Genomic DNA, 19841 nt, shown 5'->3' with positions numbered 1-19841 from the left:
TGTAAAAAGAGTTAACTGCTGTGGTGGTATGTTTTAATAAGGTTACCAATAAGTAAAAGATATTTAATAGTTGTCTATTTTTTCATTACTGTACCGAAAAAAAAACGAACCGTGACTTGTGTACCGAGGTACGTACCGCACCGAGATTTTTGTGTACAGTTACACCCCTACCGCTTGCGCAAGGGAAGTGATGACCATCTCTCCATGTTGTTTAGCCTTGTTAAGAGCAGTTTTAAAATTTTTATCCAGCAGGTCTTTATATTTATAGGTAACACAGACTCCTAAGTAAATAAAGCTATCTTTACTCACAGAAAAGGTAAAGTTCTGAAATGATAATTGCTTTATCATCAATGGGGAATAAAACACTCTTATTAAGATTTTGCTGTAACCAGATACCCGACTGAACTTTGTGATAAAGTCTAGAGCAATCGGCGTGGTGGTATGTGGCTTCGCTAGAAAAAGGAGGAGATTGTCAGCGTAAAGAGATACTTTATGTAGACCCCCCCCCCACCCTCTGCACACCAACCAAACCAGCCTCCTCTCTTAGAATCACAGCCAGTGGTTCGATGGCGAGATTGAATAATTGGGGGCTCAATGGGCAGCCTTGTCTCGAGCCACGAGAAAGGGGGAAATATTCTGAAATTATTTTATTCGTTCGCACTGAGGCCTGCGGCACTGCATACAAAATCTTAATCAATGAGCAGTAAACAGTGCCGAAGCCAAATTACTTCAGTGCGGTGAAGAGGAAGTTGTATTCTACTCTATCGAATGCCTTATAGGAATCCACTGATATATTATAATCTCAGGCTCCACATCATTAGGCTGATAAATAATATTGAATACAAGACGAAGATTACTTGATAATTGTCTGCCTGCAAGGAATCCCGTCTGATCTGGGTGTATTAATTCAGTCATAATCTCCTCAATTCTTCCTGCCAAAACTTTAGCTTAGATTTTGTAATCGCAACAGAGCAGACTCACCGGACGGTAAGACTCACAAAGCAGTGGGTCTTTATTTTTTTTTGAGTAACAATGAAATAGAGGCCTGTGCCATTGTTGGAAGAAGAACCTTTTTTATCAAGAACCTCTATAAATAGCTTTACAAGTACTAGTATTAGTTTAGGAGCAAATGACTTGTAAAATTCTATTGGGTACCTATCAGGGCCTGGTGCCTTACTGGATTTCATTTTCTTTATTGCATTCTCAATTTCTACTGCAGTTATGCCTCTCTCTAATTCATTTTTATCTGGTGCATCCAAATGGGGCATCTCCAAATTACTAAAAAATTCCTCCACTTCTTCCATGTTATTCACCTCAGACATACACAGGTCTTTATAAAATTACATAAATTGGTTCCTGATGATGTTACCCGCCCCGTCTTTTATTGCAGATATAAAACCAGCCATCGCAGACTGCCTGAGCTGATGGCACAGGAGTTTACTGGCGCACTCCCCATGTTCATAGAAACCATAACGATTTTAAATGTTGATCTATAGCGCTATCATTTGTAAGGGAATCAAATTCCGTCTGAAGCGATATTCTCTCTCTATACAAATTCTCAGAAGATGATGTAGAATGCAGTTGGTCAACTACTTTAATTCTGTCCATCAGTTCTGAAGTTCTTTTATTTTTCCTCTTAGTTTCACTAGAACTGTAGGAAATTATTTGACCCAGGGCAGGAATTTCACGAGGGCCACGAGGGCCCCCTTAATTTGGCTGCCTTAAGGCCACAGTGACCTTGATGCCCCGCCCGCACTGCCCCAGGTGATTTGGAGGTTTTCTCCTCTGCCTCTCTCCTGTCAACACGGCTTTGACACCTGCGTCTATTGAGAAAAAAAATGCGATGACATTCTGGATTCTTATTGGGCAACATCAACTGAGACGATGCGTACATCACCAATGGTGGGTTTGATTCGAGCCTGGCATGAACCGCTCGGACGGGCTACAACGACAGTTTGACACCAGTCTATCACAGGCCAAGCAGGAAACTTCATCAAACGCCTGGGCAGGGATCAGTACCGAGACCCGGTATGAAACAACCCAAGGCAAATTTAACAAAGACCGTAATAATAGTAAGCTCCGCCATTATCAGCGTTACTTTTTAAAGTTTAGGTTTCATGTATCATCTTTCTGCAGCGGTGGGGCCGCGGTGCAGATGAAGGGAATATAACTTCAAGATCACTCTAGTTAACAACAACTACGCTTGTTACTGTAAGTGAGTGCAATAAAACCTCTGCCAGCCAAGCCAATACTTTATCAATACATGTGATCAGCATGTAGAAATTTATCAATACATGTGATCAGCATGTAGAAAGCAATATTTCAACCCGCTCTGTCCACAGTCTCATTTGTGCTCGCGAGTTGCGGTGCTAACAGCAAAGTGTTAAAGACAAACTAAATGAAATCTGTCTGTATGTAGGCTAACACTTTATCTGAAGATGTACCTGAGGCAGCCGACCTGCAGACAGTGAGTGTCCTCAGTAGAGGAGGGACAGAGAGCGGGATGAATGACTGATATTGATGTTTGTCTTCATGCTGAGATAACATGACTTTCTTCACTCAGTATTGTGATGTCAGGAGGAATATTTATATTCCAGTCAGATATTATTGGGTTTTAAATGAGGGGAGGTGTGTGCATGTGTGTGTGTGGAGGAGAGGGGAGAGGGAGATGCTGGTAGAGAGATAGTGTGTGTTATTAGATACTGTTATTGTCACTTATGCTTCTATGCATTGATAGATCTTTTTTTAGTCTGTTTCTGCATCATGTTGAGGAGGCCCATGCCTGTATATCTACAAATATATATATGTATGCAAAAAAAAAAAAGTGGACTCTCGCTGCTAAAACTGTGGCCCATCGACATTGTCTGGTTTTGAAATGCGGCCCAGTTGAAATAGTAATTGAGTAGCCCAGTAGTTTGTTTGTTTGTTAGCTATCTAACAACACATCAAAAATAACTGTAAGCCAGTCTTGTTCAGTGAATCAGTTTATCATGTACACTCAAAAAATATTTAGGCCTAACATTTAAGATTGTTTGCTTATAAATACATGAACCTGGTTGTTCTATATTTAAAACACATTGGGTTTATTAGTGCTATTAAATAAATTACATTATTACTTATTATACTCATTATTATTACTTGAGCTTGTTTTATTTATTCATTTCACAGATAGTTATACATCGCTAGTCCTTAAATTAAATTCATTATGGACGTGGACTTAAAATCATTGTTTTATTTTATGGCCTTGCTGCTCTGGCTTTTGGCCTTTGTGCCCTCAAAAAATTGACAACAAGTGTCAAGGCCAAGTGGCCTTGCCCCTAAAATGACGAAATTCCAGGCCTGATTTGACCTCTCACATGTGCTTTCATGGACTCCCACAAATACCTTATTTCAGGAGATACATTAGTTTTGAGGAACAAATCAATATGAGTATCTGCCTTATCTGCCAGTAATCTTGGATTGAGACGCCATGTACAATGAGGGAGTATATTCTGGGAAACAAAGTTTCAAAAGAACAGGACTGTGGTCGGATATGACAATACTACCATATTCTATATGTCTAATTATGGGCAATAGCTTTTGATCAATTAAGAAATAGTCAATTCTTGTATAGGATTGATCTACGGGTGAGAAGAAAGAGAATTGTTTGGTCGACGGGTGTTTAAATCTCCATGGATCAATCACTCGTACGACTGAAGAAACAAATTTATACATTGTGCAGATTTGGTTAAGCGTAGTAACCTTTGTGCTCCTGATGAAGGATACAATTCAGATCTCCAAGATTAACTCATGCGAGTCCAAGTCGAGTAAAGTTGAAAAGAAGTTACTAAAGAAATCAACGTCATCCCAGTTAGGGTTGTAGACGTTAGCAAGCAGTACGAGCTTATTAAATAACTTCCCTTGAACTATAATGTAGCGTCCATTTTTGTCTCTAATGATATTTGACATTTCAAACTGTATATCCTGATGTAAAAGAATTGCTACCCCTCTGCCTCTGCTCACCTGTGCGAACCCTCCCCTGCGTAATTTAGCATGATCCTTATTCAATAGTTTAGTTTCCTGTAAATACACTATATCAGATATCAGTTTATTTAAATGAGAGAACACTTTACTGCGCTTAGCCCTTACATTCCAACTCACTAATGTAGTATTAGCCCCGCCTATACCTTTAGCCATGGATGTCATTCAGAGGGTCGCTCCACATATCACTGCTCGAATGTCGCCTGCTGGCCTGAAATGGCTGCATTGGATGGTCCCCAAATTTAGTGTCGAGGGTGAAGCCACATATGCCATAGAGGGAGGAGGGAGATAAAAGGAAAAAAGAGGGAAAAAGAGAGAAAAAAGAAAGCCAAAGGGAACAGGGTAGGGTAGGGGTAACCTGAGTACTAGACACATACAAATACACATTTAACACACTCAAAGTAACAGTCTTAAACATCATAATCGTGACAGTGCTAATGCCTATCTATGGGGTCAGATCAGTCTCATAATGAATGAACTCACGCAGGGTTTCTCACGAATACACATGCTCTGGTTCGCAGTTGTATTTCGGACTCACTAATGCCCACGATCTGTTTCGCAAATGCACACGCTCTGGTTCACAAATATAATGTTTATGCAAACTTGTAATATAAATTCGGAAATGCACACGCTCTGCTTCACAAATATTATTTTGAAGCACACTTGTAATATAAATTCACAGATCATCTGAATCGCTGAATGTGTATTTACAAACTGCTTCTCATTTGTGAACCTCTCTACATTTGTGAGAGAAATCTGTGTGGTGAATTTTGAGACTCCCCTGACGTCGCAGGTCAACGAACGTCACCATTGGCTGATAAATCTGTCAATCAAATTTATGATTCTGATTGACAGATTCATCAGTTAATCAGGTGTGTCGCTTTCAGCCAATCGTTATCATCTGCATGTTATTATAAGGCTGCTGACTGGCTGCCATAAGCTACACACAAATAAAACATTAAGAAGTTCTAACAAATGCAAATTTTATTACATTTTTTCCATAAGGAGGCCAACAGTAGAATTCACCACATGACAAATGCAGACAAGAACTACCGTAGTCTGAGCGCTGTCCTTGGTGCTGAAGATATCCCCGAGTCTGTGACAGGCAGCGGTTATAACAAAATCACTTTAAGCGCTGTCCTTGGTGCTGAAGATGCAAAAACAAACAAATGTCTATACTCAAAAACTCACTACCTCTGACACGACGAACCAAGACAGTGTACACAGATAAAAAAACAACATCAGAAGAAAAACTGACCAACAGCAAGTGGCGATCACCATGGCCAAATAACGTCGCATATCTGTAATAAAGAAATAATAACAAGACAGCTGTTGGCAACTAGCTGTTGCTGCTGCAGCTACTATGAAACGTGACTGGAATTAATAAACAAGCAGTAAATGCACAGTGGGAGTTATTTGTTTTCTGTATCGGCATGACGCGCTGTTAATTGAGTGAATCATCCGAGCCGGACGCGTGTTAATTTGAGTTTGATTTAATTTAATTACGTTTTTATACAATTTATTGCTGCATTTTGAAAGCAAAAACAGTTACGTTTTTTGGGGTTATGTTATATCAGGGGTTTCAGCTTGGCACCGTGAACCTGTGCCTCCTGTGACCTGTAAAGGTAGCGTTGTGACATAAGCCTCAGTTTCTGTTGTTGTCGAATTGTTACAAGCTGATGAATTCGCTGGTCAAGGCAGGCCAAACAGGTGAGATGACAGACAGATGGATGGTTTGTCTCTAANTGTTATCTCGAGATAATGAATTAATAAGTCGTTATCATGAGATAACAAAGACTGTTATCTCGAGATAACAGTGCACAAAAAAAAGAATAATACATGGCCGTTCTCGTCTTCCGTATTAAATTACCCATGACATGTATCTAATACTTTCTTCTTTGTTATCAATAAAACAAGTATACAGCTCTGGTTTGACCATAAACCCACAATTTGTATGAACTTAATAGAAAATAAGGTCAGCTTCACCCCAGGACAAAACCAATCACAACTTCAACTCGGCTATAGTCTCTAGGCGCATTCACGTAGGATGGGGCCACCATGTTGGTTTGTACTCTTTTGTGGTCTTTAACTGACGTCGGCGGTCGCCATTTCCGACTTGTAGTTTTTAGCTGTAATTCTCAACACTGATGCTGCTGCTAATCTTAGCGAGCTCGTGGCTTACGGCTAACTGAACTGCAAACCAAACAATCCCTTATGTATCCTTGTGTACCACATTCTTCAAAACGAACTCGCTTGATTCCTGGCCATCTTTCGTCGTTATTCTGAACATTGCTGGAAACTTTATTCCAAAGCGTACCCCCTCACATCCCCAGAGCAAAGCCTGAATCCGATCTCCATCGGCGGTCATCAAATCCCTCATCACCGCGGCTTTCTTCAGTAGTAGATCCTTCTCATGAAGATGGTGGCATCTTGCCACAAATGCTCGGGGAGGGAGATTCTCCTGGGTCGATCTGCTGCAAAGCGTTCTATGGGCTACATCGATGGTAGGTGACTTATTCAAAGCTAGGGCCTGCTTTAGCATGTTAGCTACAAACTGTGATGGTTGTACACCATTCTCCCAGCCCTCTTTCACACCCCAGACCAGGATATTCCAGCGACGTGATCTCATTTCTAGTTCCTCACAGTGTTCTCTTAGGGTTGATACTTCCTTTTCATAGAGGTTATTTCTGACTCCATGGCAACTATCAAATCAGAGTGGCCGTCCACTCCCGTCTGTAACTCAGCTAAACGGCCCTCGGCTGCTGCGACTCTCGTATTGACTTGTACCACAGCGGTTCGGAATTCTGACCGAATCTGTGAGGCTTGGTCCCGAAGTTCTGCAGACTGGGATTCTGCCTTCTCCTCTTTCTTTGCTACCAATTCTTGTTTTATGGATTCGATAGCCCGAAGTAGTACAGTGTGACGGTCCCCATCTGTATCACCGTCTGTTGCTAAGTTAGCGGTAGCATTAGCATTAGCTTCAGTGGCCAACTCTTCCGTCCCGCCGGGCCTAATCTTACTCTTCACTGTTTTTGTTTATTTGTTTAGTTTTTTTGCTCTCCTCTAGTTACATTCAGTGGGGACTTTGAACTTTCTAAAAGTAACATCATATATTTTCACTGTTTTTCATTGAACTGGAAAGTTTTACGGAGCTTTTAGTTTGAAGAACAGCAGCTTTATATGGGATTACTAAGAGATGCAGATGGGGGAAAAGAGCCTAAGCGCTCATTAAACTGCGACAACAGGGATTTCAAAATGCACTCCCGTCAAAACATCTGATACATGTAAGCTCTCTGGCCAACAAGATGGACAAGCTGCTGATTCTCAACAGAGCAAACACGGACTTTTGCACATCTGCTGCACTGTGCCTCGCTGAAACCTGTTTTGTTGAACACATACCGGAGCCTACACTCTAAGGCTGTATGATAACAACTATGTATGATACATCATTATATTTCCAAGCAAGATATAGATTTAGACAATACTGTTTATATCGATATAGGGTCAAGTTGCGTTACAAAATGCCGTTCTTCCAAAAAGCCATACCAGTGTGCATCTCTCCCCTCACACACTCTCCACCCCTCTCTCAATGGATTTAAACCTACTTGATACTTTTATACTCATGTTATAGTTTTGTGTCCTGTGCTGCCAACCTGTAAACCTCTGTAGCTCCAGTGCTATGTGCAAAATATGTACAGTTCTACTATGTATTCTATATAATATAACTAACTATAACTATAACTATGCTTTTACATAAACAAAACTTGGTCTACAGATGTCACAATGTTGAAGAAATCACTGTCATTACCTGGAGACTTTCTTTAATTAACTGTAAACCTTTATGTTTTCCTTGCTTGCTCTGGTTGGAGTTTACATCCCTCCACAGGCCTGTGTTAGTGAAGCATTACACACCTTGCTGACCATATCACTAATGTAGAGACCCCAGACTCAGTGCTGATGTAGCTCAGGAGGTAAAGCAGGTCATCCACTAATTGGAAGATAAATGGTTAAATTCCTAGTTCCTTTAGTCTGCATTGTCAAAGTATCCTTGGGCAAGCTACTAGACACCAAATAGCTCCTGATGGCTGTGCCACTGGGTGTGTGTGTGTGTATGAATGTTTAACTAAGTAGCAGGCGATGCCTTTTATGGTAGCCTCAGTGTATGAATGTGTGTGTGAATGGATGGATGTAACGTAGTGTAAAAAAGCTTTGAGTGGTTGGAAGACATCCATTGATTTGCCACTTACTCCATTCTTATTGTTCTGGGGGACTTTAACAGAGCAAACCTAAGGCACAAACTTTCAAAATACAGACAACATATCAAGTGTCCCACCAAGGATAATAACATTGCTATACATCAATTAGGGACACCGTCACTCCCCGTTTCCCATGCAGCTTTGGGACTCTCTGACTACTGTCTGGTTCATTTTCCTCCAATCTACAGGCACAAAATTTGCTAAACTTAAGGGTAAAGATGATGAGGAAATGACCAATGAGGCATTTACAAGCCTGCTTTGACTGCACTGATTGGAGTGTTTTTGAATCTGTTACTTCAGACCTGGATGAACACACTTGACACTAACATCCTACATCACTTTTTGTGAGGATGTGTGACTATGAACCACAATGTCATGGTAATATCATTCCCTGTTTTACTCAGTCTCCCCTGATTTCCTTTTGTTTCTCTACTATCATCTTGGGAGCAGAATACTTCTACTAATTAAGTTTTACAGATAATTAGTAGCAGTGTTGGGTAAGGGTTACTTTAAAAGTAATCAAAGTACGTTACTGCGTTACTTTCTAAAAAAGTAACCAGTTACTTTACTGCGTTACTCCCTGAGTAAAGTAACTCAATTACTTTAAAAGTACTTCCAACGTTACTCCCTGAGAAAAGTAACTCAAGCACTTTTAAAGTACTTTTGAGTATTCTACTTTTCCTATTGGGCAATGGACCACAGGGCGCTAAGCCTACATTTTTTTGTCTCCAAAATTAAAGTTATGGACCACTTGCCCTTCACTGAGATCCAATTCTCCCATCACAGCCGTCACTTTGACCAGTAGAAACACACAACAATCTGCTGCCGTAGACAACTGTATGACAACAACACCCCAGCATTTTTAATATTTCCTCTAGGGATGTTACCACACAGAGTAAAAGAGGGAAATGATGGTGTGAAACAGCAGAGGCACTTTGGCAACCCACTAAGTTAACGTTACTGTCATTAGCATCAAGCTAGCAAACAATGGTACATCCTCACGGTCGGACATAAAGTAATAACATTAACAAATAGCGGCAGGACTTTTACTCACCACAACTGCAGAGGCTCCCAGCTTTATTTGGAACAGACTACATTATAGACGGTCCGTTATTTATTAATCCCTGTGTGTGTTTATATATTTACTTTTTATCCGCTCAGTTGTCTTTGTAAAGTTAACATATTGCACTGTCATTTCAAACTCAACACTTGTTTCAGAGTTATACCCAACTCTGATTAGTAGAGTACTGCACTGACAACCTGGCCTCACTCCAAAGTCGTCAAATACCAGCGCTTGGTCTGTGACTTCCGGCATCAGACACTGACGAAAAAAGCCTTTCATGTCAGCCTGATACGCAGCTGGTTGGCATCAGGGGGGAAACGCGACGTGACAACAACAAAAGTTAAGGTGGTGAAGGTCCAAGTAGGGCGAGTGGTGATGAGTCCAGCAGTCACCAACTTTCACCGAGCAGGCCAGTGTTCGCTCCCCATGTGATTGTAAAGTCAAACCCTGTTCTTTCCTAATCCCGACCACGTGCATCAATCCATCAATCAATCAATTTTATTTATAAAGCCCAATATCACAAATCACAATTTGCCTCACAGGGCTTTACAGCATACGATATCCCTCTGTCCTTAGGATCCTCGCAGCAGATAAGGAAAAACTCCCCCAAAAAAAACCCCTTTAACAGGGAAAAAAATGGTAGGACGGACAGACGTGCAATAGATGTCGTACAGACCAGATCAACATAATAAATTAACAGTAATCTGTATGACACAATGAGACAGAGAGAGAGACAGAAAGAGAGAGAGATGTAGGACAGACGGTAATGACAGTAGCTTACAACAACATTAATTAAAGTAATAATATTATAATTAATAATAATATATTAATATCTGATAGTTTACATGTGTGACAATAATCATATGTGTATAATAACAGCAGAAGTATGACTAATGATAACAGCAGCAGCAGGAGGCATCTGGCAGGACCACGGTAGCAGCACAACCACACACGTCACACTATCCAGTGGAGACAGAGGAGCACAAAGGCTCCAGAGCATGTGTTGGCTAAATGTAACCACGTGTTTGTTAGTTTCAATATTTACTATCTTTTGCCGTCAAAAATACATAACTGAATAAAGTCCGTTGTCCTGATGCCCTAATGGTCTACATGCATGGTAACTGCAAGATCACTGGTCGGTTTTCAGCTCAGGAACCAACTGCAGCGTTTCCTGCTGTAGTCCAGTACTCTTGGATTTTCACAATACATTTGGGAAATCAGGGCTTATATTACTCTACACTGACAGCAAACAGCAAAGGCAAATTAAAAAAAAAACACTACTACTTATTTACTGAATTTGTACTTGGTATTAATGCCTGTGAGGTCTGGGATTCCAGCTGCAATTCTTTTTCTTCTTCTCCCCTATGTTTCTGTATTACCCCCTCCTCTTGCCTGTTTTCCCCTGCTAAGAATGCATGCAATTCCCTTGTAGCCCAATTTAAAGCAGGCCAGTCGATGAGTGGTGTGGAAGGAGGAGGGAGGCTGCCGGGTCTCTATGGGGAGATATCGACTAAAATAAAGAAATCATGGTCAGCACTGTTGAGCTCCCCAAACAATAAAAGCATGTGATGTGATATCATGTGAAAATCAATAGCTAGCAGATGCAGGGCTTCCTCCTACTGTCCACAGCTCTGGGTTGTTTGGATGATATCAGCTGCATGCTGACTCAGTGACATTACAGTAACAAGACTGGGGGAAAAAGAGCTCACATTGATGGCAGCATGGGATCATCTTACTGTATAATTAAGGAGAGATAAGACGACATGTGTAACGCTAACGTGTGTGTGTGTGTGTGTGTGTGTGTGTGTGTGTGTGTGTGTTGTATTTGTGAGAAGGTATTTTGTAAAGGGATCATATCCTTTTGACTAACACAGATTACTAAATGTTGAGCTATAGAGTAAGAAGTCTGAAGTCAAAAATCGGCCACAGTTTAAAACATTGGGACTGGGCCATGTTTATTCTAAACTTCTATTAGTTCTGTTTAGAGACTTCTTAATATGAGTGTTACAAGTCCAATTCACTTAACTGTTGCACTGTGACAAAAATACAGAGGAAGTAGTTCAGTATTCAGCAATGCAGTTCATAATGTAGATGGGAGATGGCTGAGGGGATGTGACATTCATGGAGATACATGATGACAAAACATTAGCCTCTACAGTAAAGTTACATACATATAACAAGCAAACATGGCCCAAATTTGATTTTTTTTGCTCTAATGTGATAACAGATCTGATTTGTTTTTCAGAGTAATGTGGACAAGGAAATCCATTTTTTTCCAATTCAGATCTAGGCCATTTTCCTATGTGGTCTAAAATCTGATACATATAAGATCAATGGCAACCTGACCGCTGTAATATCAAAATTCATGGATGTCTTTCCCATACATCCACTGTTTGTTCATGTCATACTTCTCTGCACAGGTGCACATCATTCACCATACAGTGTGGGGCCGGTCCATTAAAACTATAGAAGGCTGCCATAGCAATGCTGCTGTGGTAGACTGCCCCAGTTGCCACTGCCAGATGCTTTCTGATGGGAACAGCTCTTCTACATGCCGTTACAGACATATTGGAATGTAGCTAGGGCTGGGCGATTCATCGAAAATTAATCAAAACCGACATTCAGAACCTCTAACTGTCATAATCTTGCCCATGAAAATAAATGTAGCGTTTTTTTGTTTTTTTTAAATTTAATTCTGTTAATACTTACCTCATTGTGTGTGTTCATGTACTGTCCCCTTAAAAACGTACTGCTGCATGTGTAGTCATGTGACTCCACCCCGTCTAGTCCCCGACCTTGAAGCAATATGGAGGAGAACTCAAACACCAAGCCTACTGAGCCACCTGAGCAGCTTGTACCAAAGAGTCTGGCGTTTTGACACATTTTGGCATACGTGAAGACAAGACCAAACAGAAATGTCCTCCTTGATCTTTCTTCCATCATCCACTGACTTCTGCTCGATGACCTTTGATCTATTTTAAGTGCTGGGAGCAGTTCTAGTCTGGTGTTTACAGACAGTTGATGTTGTCTAATTCTAATCATTGAGTCTTTGTACCAATTTGGTCTCCCGAGTGCCCCCCAGACCTTCTGCACCTACCTCTCTCTATCCTCCTCTTATTAAGAAGATATTGTTCTCTGTGTAGGACAGTCCTTCCCCACTGATATGTAATGTTGGAAGTGGTGGTTGGTGTTTAAATTGAGATAGCCTATTGGTTTGTTTGAGTGGGTTTGAACAAAGGTGTCTAGGAACAGCAACTCACCATCCCTCTCCATTACAACTCCATGAAAACAGAACAAGCTCTATTTATAGATGAAGGCCCCAGAGGTGGCTGAAAGCTCTAAGATCCAAAAATGAACTCATTTACTGAAAATCAATGTAGTGTTTTTAATGAAGCACAAACCAAACACCCTATTAACACCAGAGGTAAACTGTCAATAGTGTTTGGTGTTCTCGTGGCAAACCAGGCAAGTTTATTTGTTTAGCAGAAACACTGGGTCTCGATGTGTCTAGATTCCCATTGCTTCCCAGGAAAAAACAGTGGGACACAGGGGAGGAATAATCAGGTTATTGTGTTTTTGTTTTGTTCGTTTGGGGCCAATTGGATGAATTTGGATTAGGATATGTCATAATGTGACATAATGGTGTTACGCAATGGGCAGCTGCATTTAATGCCATGGAACCAGCAAGACTGTGTTCTGCGATAATACTTGAGCATTTAAGCTGAAGGTTGGGAGCAGATACACTACCTTGGGACCTTCTGTTGGGCCCCCATGTTCATTCTGACCTTTTTTATCTGTTACAATGACAAACCTTCATTCATGGCCAGCCATTCCAGACTAATTTGCAGAGCATCCTGGCGTGGAAATTGGACATGGGGGCAGAGGTAAGGCCAGGTTGTTCTGCCCTTTTGCGTGCTTCGGGATCATACACACAATTTCATGGTTAGTGGTCAGTTGCATTGAACAGACAGCTGACCTCTACTTCCCTCATCCCTCCATATCTCACTGGTGTGTGTGCAGGTCCAAGTGTGTGTGTGTGTGTGTGTGTGTGTGTGAGAGTATACAAGTGTCCATCCTGGCTGGTCCAGTATCAGTTTCCACCATCACTTTCAGTGCTACACTGAAGAAAATCAAATAAATATTAATCCAGATCTGTGTCAGACATTCTGAAATGCAATGGGAGCAACTCACCATTTTATTATTGATTTCATGAAAATGGATCTCGCAGACTTTTTCCACCACATCCTCAATTTCAAATGTTACAAAGCCAAAACCTGCAGAGGAGATAGATGGGTAGAGAGAATAAAGGCAAGAGGAGAGAAAGAGGAGGCAAGACATAGAAAAGAGGGGGGAGGAGGGGACACTTGGTCATAATTCCACAAAAGCGATGACACAGACACAGAGCTTCCTTTGATTCCTTGGGCTCACTAAGCTTTATAGTCCTGCTACAACAAAAGCCCTGTGGCCATGATACACATCTCACAACTGGACTACTATATTTTGGTTTAAAGTGAAGGAAAAGCATAATACAACAGACATAGAGACCAATAATAGACTTAGACGGGTGTATATAATGTGTTCGCTTTATCGGTATTTCAATAGAGAAGCTTACTTAGCGACTTAGGCTTGAACTATTGGCAGAATATTTTCAGCTTTATTACACACAGTTTTAGGATAAGCTTCTAAATCAACACTGTAGGGTAAATGGGAACACACTAATACAGGGTAGTATAATGATTCACAGGCATTACCTAATCACTTGCATGTCACACAGGGATATTTGAGAATCAACAGAAGTACATATGCAGACACACTGATGGTTGACCACAGTGCAAACATCCACAAACACCCATTCTCTCTCCTTTACTTCGCTGACAGTAAAACATGTTTAAGTGTGTACTGTCTGTGTTCATTGCTTCTGATCAACTGTATAATAATAATAATGTCCTCTAGGTGGCCAGAATTCTGTGAAAATAACATGGTCTTGAGCACAAGGCAACACCAAGTTCACTCCAACATATATCTAAATGCACAAATCAACTGAGAGACTGAGAGCATGCAACTGAGAGTAGCAGTCACACTGTTTACACTATCGATTGTTGGTGCAGTGTTAGGGCCAAATTTCCATTCTCCGAACCATTCAATAACATCCCCTATTCTGTCACTCCCCATTGTCTCTGTTGTTGCTGCTGAAGTCTTGCCAATTCAAGCAAACAAGTCACTTGCAGGGACAAAAACACATCTGCTGCAGCTTTCTGAAGTTTTGAGAGAGAATGCTCTGATAAACCCACTGTACTCTACCTGCTCAGCACCAAGCAGCAGACTACGTGAGCGACTAACTAGTGGAGAAATGATAAATGTTGGTAAAGACCAAAGCAGCTAAAAGAACAATGATTGCTGAACTCAGATTGATCATGAGGAAGAAGACATTATTCTAAATAAATGCTGATGTAGCTGTGTGTCTGCTGAATGTGTTAAATGGTCAACTGTGTGCTAACACAAACGCAGTAACAGTTGTGAGCTGTGGGCATTCATCAGAACAGGCCTGGAATTTCGTCATTTTAGGGGAGAGGCCACTTGGCCTTTCATGTTGTCAGTTTTTTGAGGGCACAAAGGCCAAAAGCCAGGGCAGCAAGGCCATAAAATAAAACAATGATTTTAAGTCCACGTCCATAATGAATTTAATTTAAGGACTAACGATGTATAACTATCTGTGAAATGAATAAATAAAACAAGCTCAAGTAATAATAATGAGTATAATAAGTAATAATGTGATTTATTTAATAGCACTAATAAACCCAATGTGTTTTAAATATAGAACAACCAGGTTCATGTATTTATAAGCAAACAATCTTAAATATTAGGCCTAAATATTTTTACATGATGTGTGTACATGATAAACTGATTCACTGAACAAGACTGGCTTACAATTATTTTTGATGTCACGTCGAGATCATGTCGACAGGCCACATTTTCAACAGCGAGCAACAGATCCACTTTTTCTTTTTCCATACGTGCACACACACACACACACACACACACACACACACACATATATATATATATATATATATATATATATATATATATGTGTAGGTACATCTTCAGATAAAGTGTTAGCCTACATACAGACAGCTTTCATTTAAGTTTGTCGTTTAACAGTTTGCTATTAGCGATGTGCTAAGTCATAATAACGGTGAATGAGAGAATCATATTTCAATGACAGAGCGGGTTGAAAAAGGCTATGGCTTTCTACATGCTCATCACATTGATAAAGTATTGGCTTGGTTGGCAGAGGTTTTTCACGCACTTACTCACAAGCATAGTTGTCTCAACTAGAGTAATCTTGAAGTTATATTCCCTTCATCTGCACCGCGGCCTCTCTGACTTCTCTCTGTTGAGTGTGTGTGTGTGTGTGTGTGTGTGTGTGTGTGCTGTGAGGATTTCAGCCCTGACATGCAGAGAGCTGTGTGTGCTGTGAGGATTTCAGCCCTGACATGCAGAGAGCAGGAGAGAGGCAGCGGAATGATGATACATGAAACCGAAACTTTAAAAAGTAACGCCGATAATGGCTGAGCTTACTGTTATTACGGTCTTGATTAAATTTACCTTGGGTTGTTTAATACTGGGTCTCGGTTTTGGGGCGGCAGTGATATGCTGATGGTTGCTCAGTTAATAGGGACTGAGCTTGAGAACTGGAGGGTCACCGGTTCAAGTCTCCATTTAGACCAAGTGTGGAGCGTGGACTGGTGGCTGGAGAGGTGCCAGTTCAAGGTGCCCTTGAGCACTGAACTGCTCAGGGCGCCTGTCCAAGTCAGCCCCCTCACTCTGATGACTCTCCATTTTTTTATGCATGTATAGGTCCTGTTTGTGCATGTGTGTGTATATGACAACAGAGCGAAAAAGAAATTGAATTTCCCCTTGGTGAGGTATATTTTCTGCTTCTTATTTTTTTATTGCAGCTTAATTAACAGAGATGTGCTCAGATGGAAATAACGTCACACTAGTTTTGAGCAGATGATTACAAAGATATAAGTAAGGACCTTGGACCAGGTTTCTGAAACCTACTTGACTTCTTCCACCAGGAGTCTGAAATCTGTATATATTTCTGTACAAACCGTACTAAAGTACACTAGTAAGTACTTAAATGTACTGGGTTACTTTACATATGGTTGTATTTGCAACTATTTTATTTTCTTCTTTTAATTTATTTTAACAAGGAGTAGGCCTACATTATTTGTTTTTTATGTAACAAATGGTGTCTACTCATAAGGCTATCTTTCAGACCATATTACTGGTCTCTTTTTTTTTTTTACATTTTAAAAGCATATATGATTTGACTGGCATGATACATGATTTGAAGTACTATTCACTATTTTAACAGATGAGGAGTTAGCTTCTGTTCCAATTGTCATAAAATGTAACTTGACAAAATGATCGACTAACAAGTGAAAAAGGAGCCATGAAACACATCCACCTTTCCAGCATGATGTTGATTGAAATATGGAACTGAGCAGTCAATTACAGGCCACCATACAGGCAGCCAATCATGCCAGTGGATCGGCACTGAGCATAAAGCTCCAACAACAGAGCAGAAAGCATTGACAAATAGAATGTCACACACTGTGACCAGCATCAGCAGCAGGTAACTGTGACTGGGGGTGGCTAAGGAGGAGCTTATTTAGTAATAGCAGGTGCTAAAAATTAAAATAAATAACTAAATATAACACTGAATAATGGTAAGTGTATTTCCACTATAATGCTACTTGTACAACCAAAAAATGAGAAACTGGTGGTTTTAAGCTAAAGTCCATTTAATCAAATCAAATACAGCACAGATGTTCATTTTTTACAAGTCCAAGTGTTTGAGCTATGAAGTCCAAGCCAAGTCTCAAGTCTTTGGTCACAAGTCCTTGTCAAGTCTCCAGTCTTATGGCTCTATCATCTGCTGCACGCCGTCAGGTCTGCTTAGAACACTGCATAGCTATATCTTAAGTAATCAAAGCATGCACTGTGTTATCATCACATCTTCATCTATTTTCATAGCATCAGCACTGATTAGTTGTTCGGTATGCGACCACTTTAAACAGGCTAATGCAATGCAATATGAAAAAAACAGTGCAATTCAAGGAGCTATCAGGGGCCGCAGTTCATTCTTTGTGAATTAGGCCCTAAGTCTTCTGCCACTGATGTAGTACCTGTGAGCAACATGTGAATTATATAAATCTGGGTTTAACTTGAAGTTGGTGTATCTCTGAGTGACTACTTTAAGAAAAAGAAACAGATGAAAACTATTGTTACCTGTGCAGGTTAATAACCACTTACATCATTACAAGTTTGAAGCGATGTTTGATACTGTAGACCACCGATGTAAGAAAATAATTGTAAATTCAAGCACAAAATCACATTTGGATATGTTCCTGAAACTTGCAACATAGAACAAAAAAATAAATAAAAAAAAATAATATGAAACACCACAACCAGCAATATAAAGCACAAAAAGAACAGAATGAGATGACTATAAAGAACAACTAAAAAGGATGTTAATATATGCTATAAGTGAACCATAAAAACAAGAAAAAGGGTGACTACAATTCAAAAGACCAGCTAAAATACAACCTGACATTGGCATTAAGATGACTGCAAATAAAATGGCCTAGAGTAAGCAATCCTGAATACTAACCATAAGTTGTCAAATGTTGGACACAGAGTGGATGAGAAGAGAAAATACAGGGAAGCTCCGTTTACTTGGCTAATCAGTCTGAACAGGTCGATTCCATCTCCAGTTCACCATGTTTGTTTTGCACAATGCACAATACACCACTACAAACTCCAGTCTTCTCATGTCAGACATGGAAAATATATTTGTATCATTATTTATTAACTTATTTTGATGTCGGCTGTCAATTTCCACCTGTCCCCTCAATGGTAAAATGCAATTTCCAATCTGAGGTGTGTAATAGGTGCTGGTAGCAATTATCACAGTGTTGGAATGGCATCTCACACTTATTTAGATTTGTAAGGCACACATGTATTATTGTACACACACACACACACACACACACACACACACACACACACACACACACACACACAGCTATTTGCAGCCTCTCGCAAAACAAAACGGCAGAATGAAAGCAAGTGTCCTAATGCCAGACCCCATCAGAGTCACTGCACAAATAAAATTAAAATGCTGAATTAATGGGGTCTTGGCTGACCTTAACGTGCAAGCAAACCCACCAACACACAAATATACTGCCAGTCCTGTAATGTATTTCAAAAGGAACTATATGAGCAAATTTCTTTCTCCAAGTCATTTTACAAGATTTTACATTACTAAGGCTTGTGTGTTGTGCAGCTCTGTGGTCACAATGTTTCATCCTTCACTGGAGGGAAGTGCTAACATACACAAATGAACGGAATCAGAGAATATCAGGCCGTCCAGTGGAGTAGTTTAATTGACAGCTTCACACCAGCCTAAACCAACCAGGTCACATTGGAAAATTATATAATAACAGTAATAATAATAATAATAATGACACTAATGGATTTACATTGGAGTTATACAGATGCTAAACAGGCTCCCTGGTGTCAATATATTGATGCTGGGAACACTCCATAAAACTAATACAAATTACTAACTCCTATTTTTTTCCACCACAACTCATAACTAACAGTTTTGAGGTGAGGCATGTACTTTGAATGTAAATAAGATGCCAGAGTGCAGAGAGCATCAAAATAGAACCTGTTTAACCAAAAAATTCCAGGGTAGAATCGCACTAAACACACTTCATATCAGGTCAAGGGAAAAGTACTTACTGTTGTAGGGATGAATAACATTATGTGTATTAAATGTTATCATGTCCACCTAATCAGAAATTGGGGATGTATTAAGAGAAATATTGTATTTCTCTGTAACGCTAATTTTTTAGCACATAAGCTAATGTTAGCTCCGATAGCAAAACAAAACAAAGGAAATCATTCAAGTGTCCTTTGTAAGATTGGCATTAATCAACCACAAAGCCGGCCACCCCACCTTTAGCAATCCTGACAAATCATCCATCCACTGGTTCAAAGCATACGGGTCGGCCAGTCTGGTCCCGTTGGTCAGCGTTTACTTTTTCAAGTACCCCTCGCGCTCCCTCCTTCTTCCATTGTCTAAAACAAGCCAAAAGAACTGGCAAGCTAGCACTGTTTAATGTCTGGAGAGAATGGTTTTGCCTCCAGCTAGGCCCCGCCCACCAAAAAACGTCAAAGATTCTGTATCATGTGAGCATTAAAACACTGAGGGCCTAATGCTGCATTCTATTAGTAGCCGGAACCGGGATTGATACAGTTTCCGGTCCGGAAAAGTACAAAAGAACACCCGTTCTACCCGGAGGTCTCGTCATCAAACTCGGGCAAGGTCCAGGTAGACCGAGTCGGTAGAATTGACGTCACGACGAAGATGGCTGCGCACATTGTGAATGGTAAACAAAGTTATTTGTCCTCAATTTGTCCTC

The 19841-nt window shown here is 40.4% G+C and overlaps 1 protein-coding gene across 4 annotated transcripts in view; it reads right to left on the bottom strand.

Annotated features, from left to right (window-relative positions):
- Positions 1 to 19841, bottom strand: part of LOC126397419 (RNA-binding protein Musashi homolog 2-like) — a 499199-nt gene that overhangs the window by 117075 nt on the left and 362283 nt on the right. For all 4 annotated transcript variants that reach the window (XM_050056179.1, XM_050056199.1, XM_050056189.1 and 1 more), the window contains exon 8: positions 13531 to 13613. In XM_050056179.1, coding sequence (XP_049912136.1) covers positions 13531 to 13613 — 83 coding nt within the window. The remainder of the gene's footprint in view (positions 1 to 13530; positions 13614 to 19841) is intronic.

This window comes from Epinephelus moara, chromosome 2, assembly GCF_006386435.1.
Source record: "Epinephelus moara isolate mb chromosome 2, YSFRI_EMoa_1.0, whole genome shotgun sequence".
NCBI lineage: Eukaryota > Metazoa > Chordata > Actinopteri > Perciformes > Serranidae > Epinephelus > Epinephelus moara.
The sequence above is the reverse complement of the archived record's forward strand: the minus strand, read 5'-3'. Positions and strand labels throughout refer to the sequence as shown.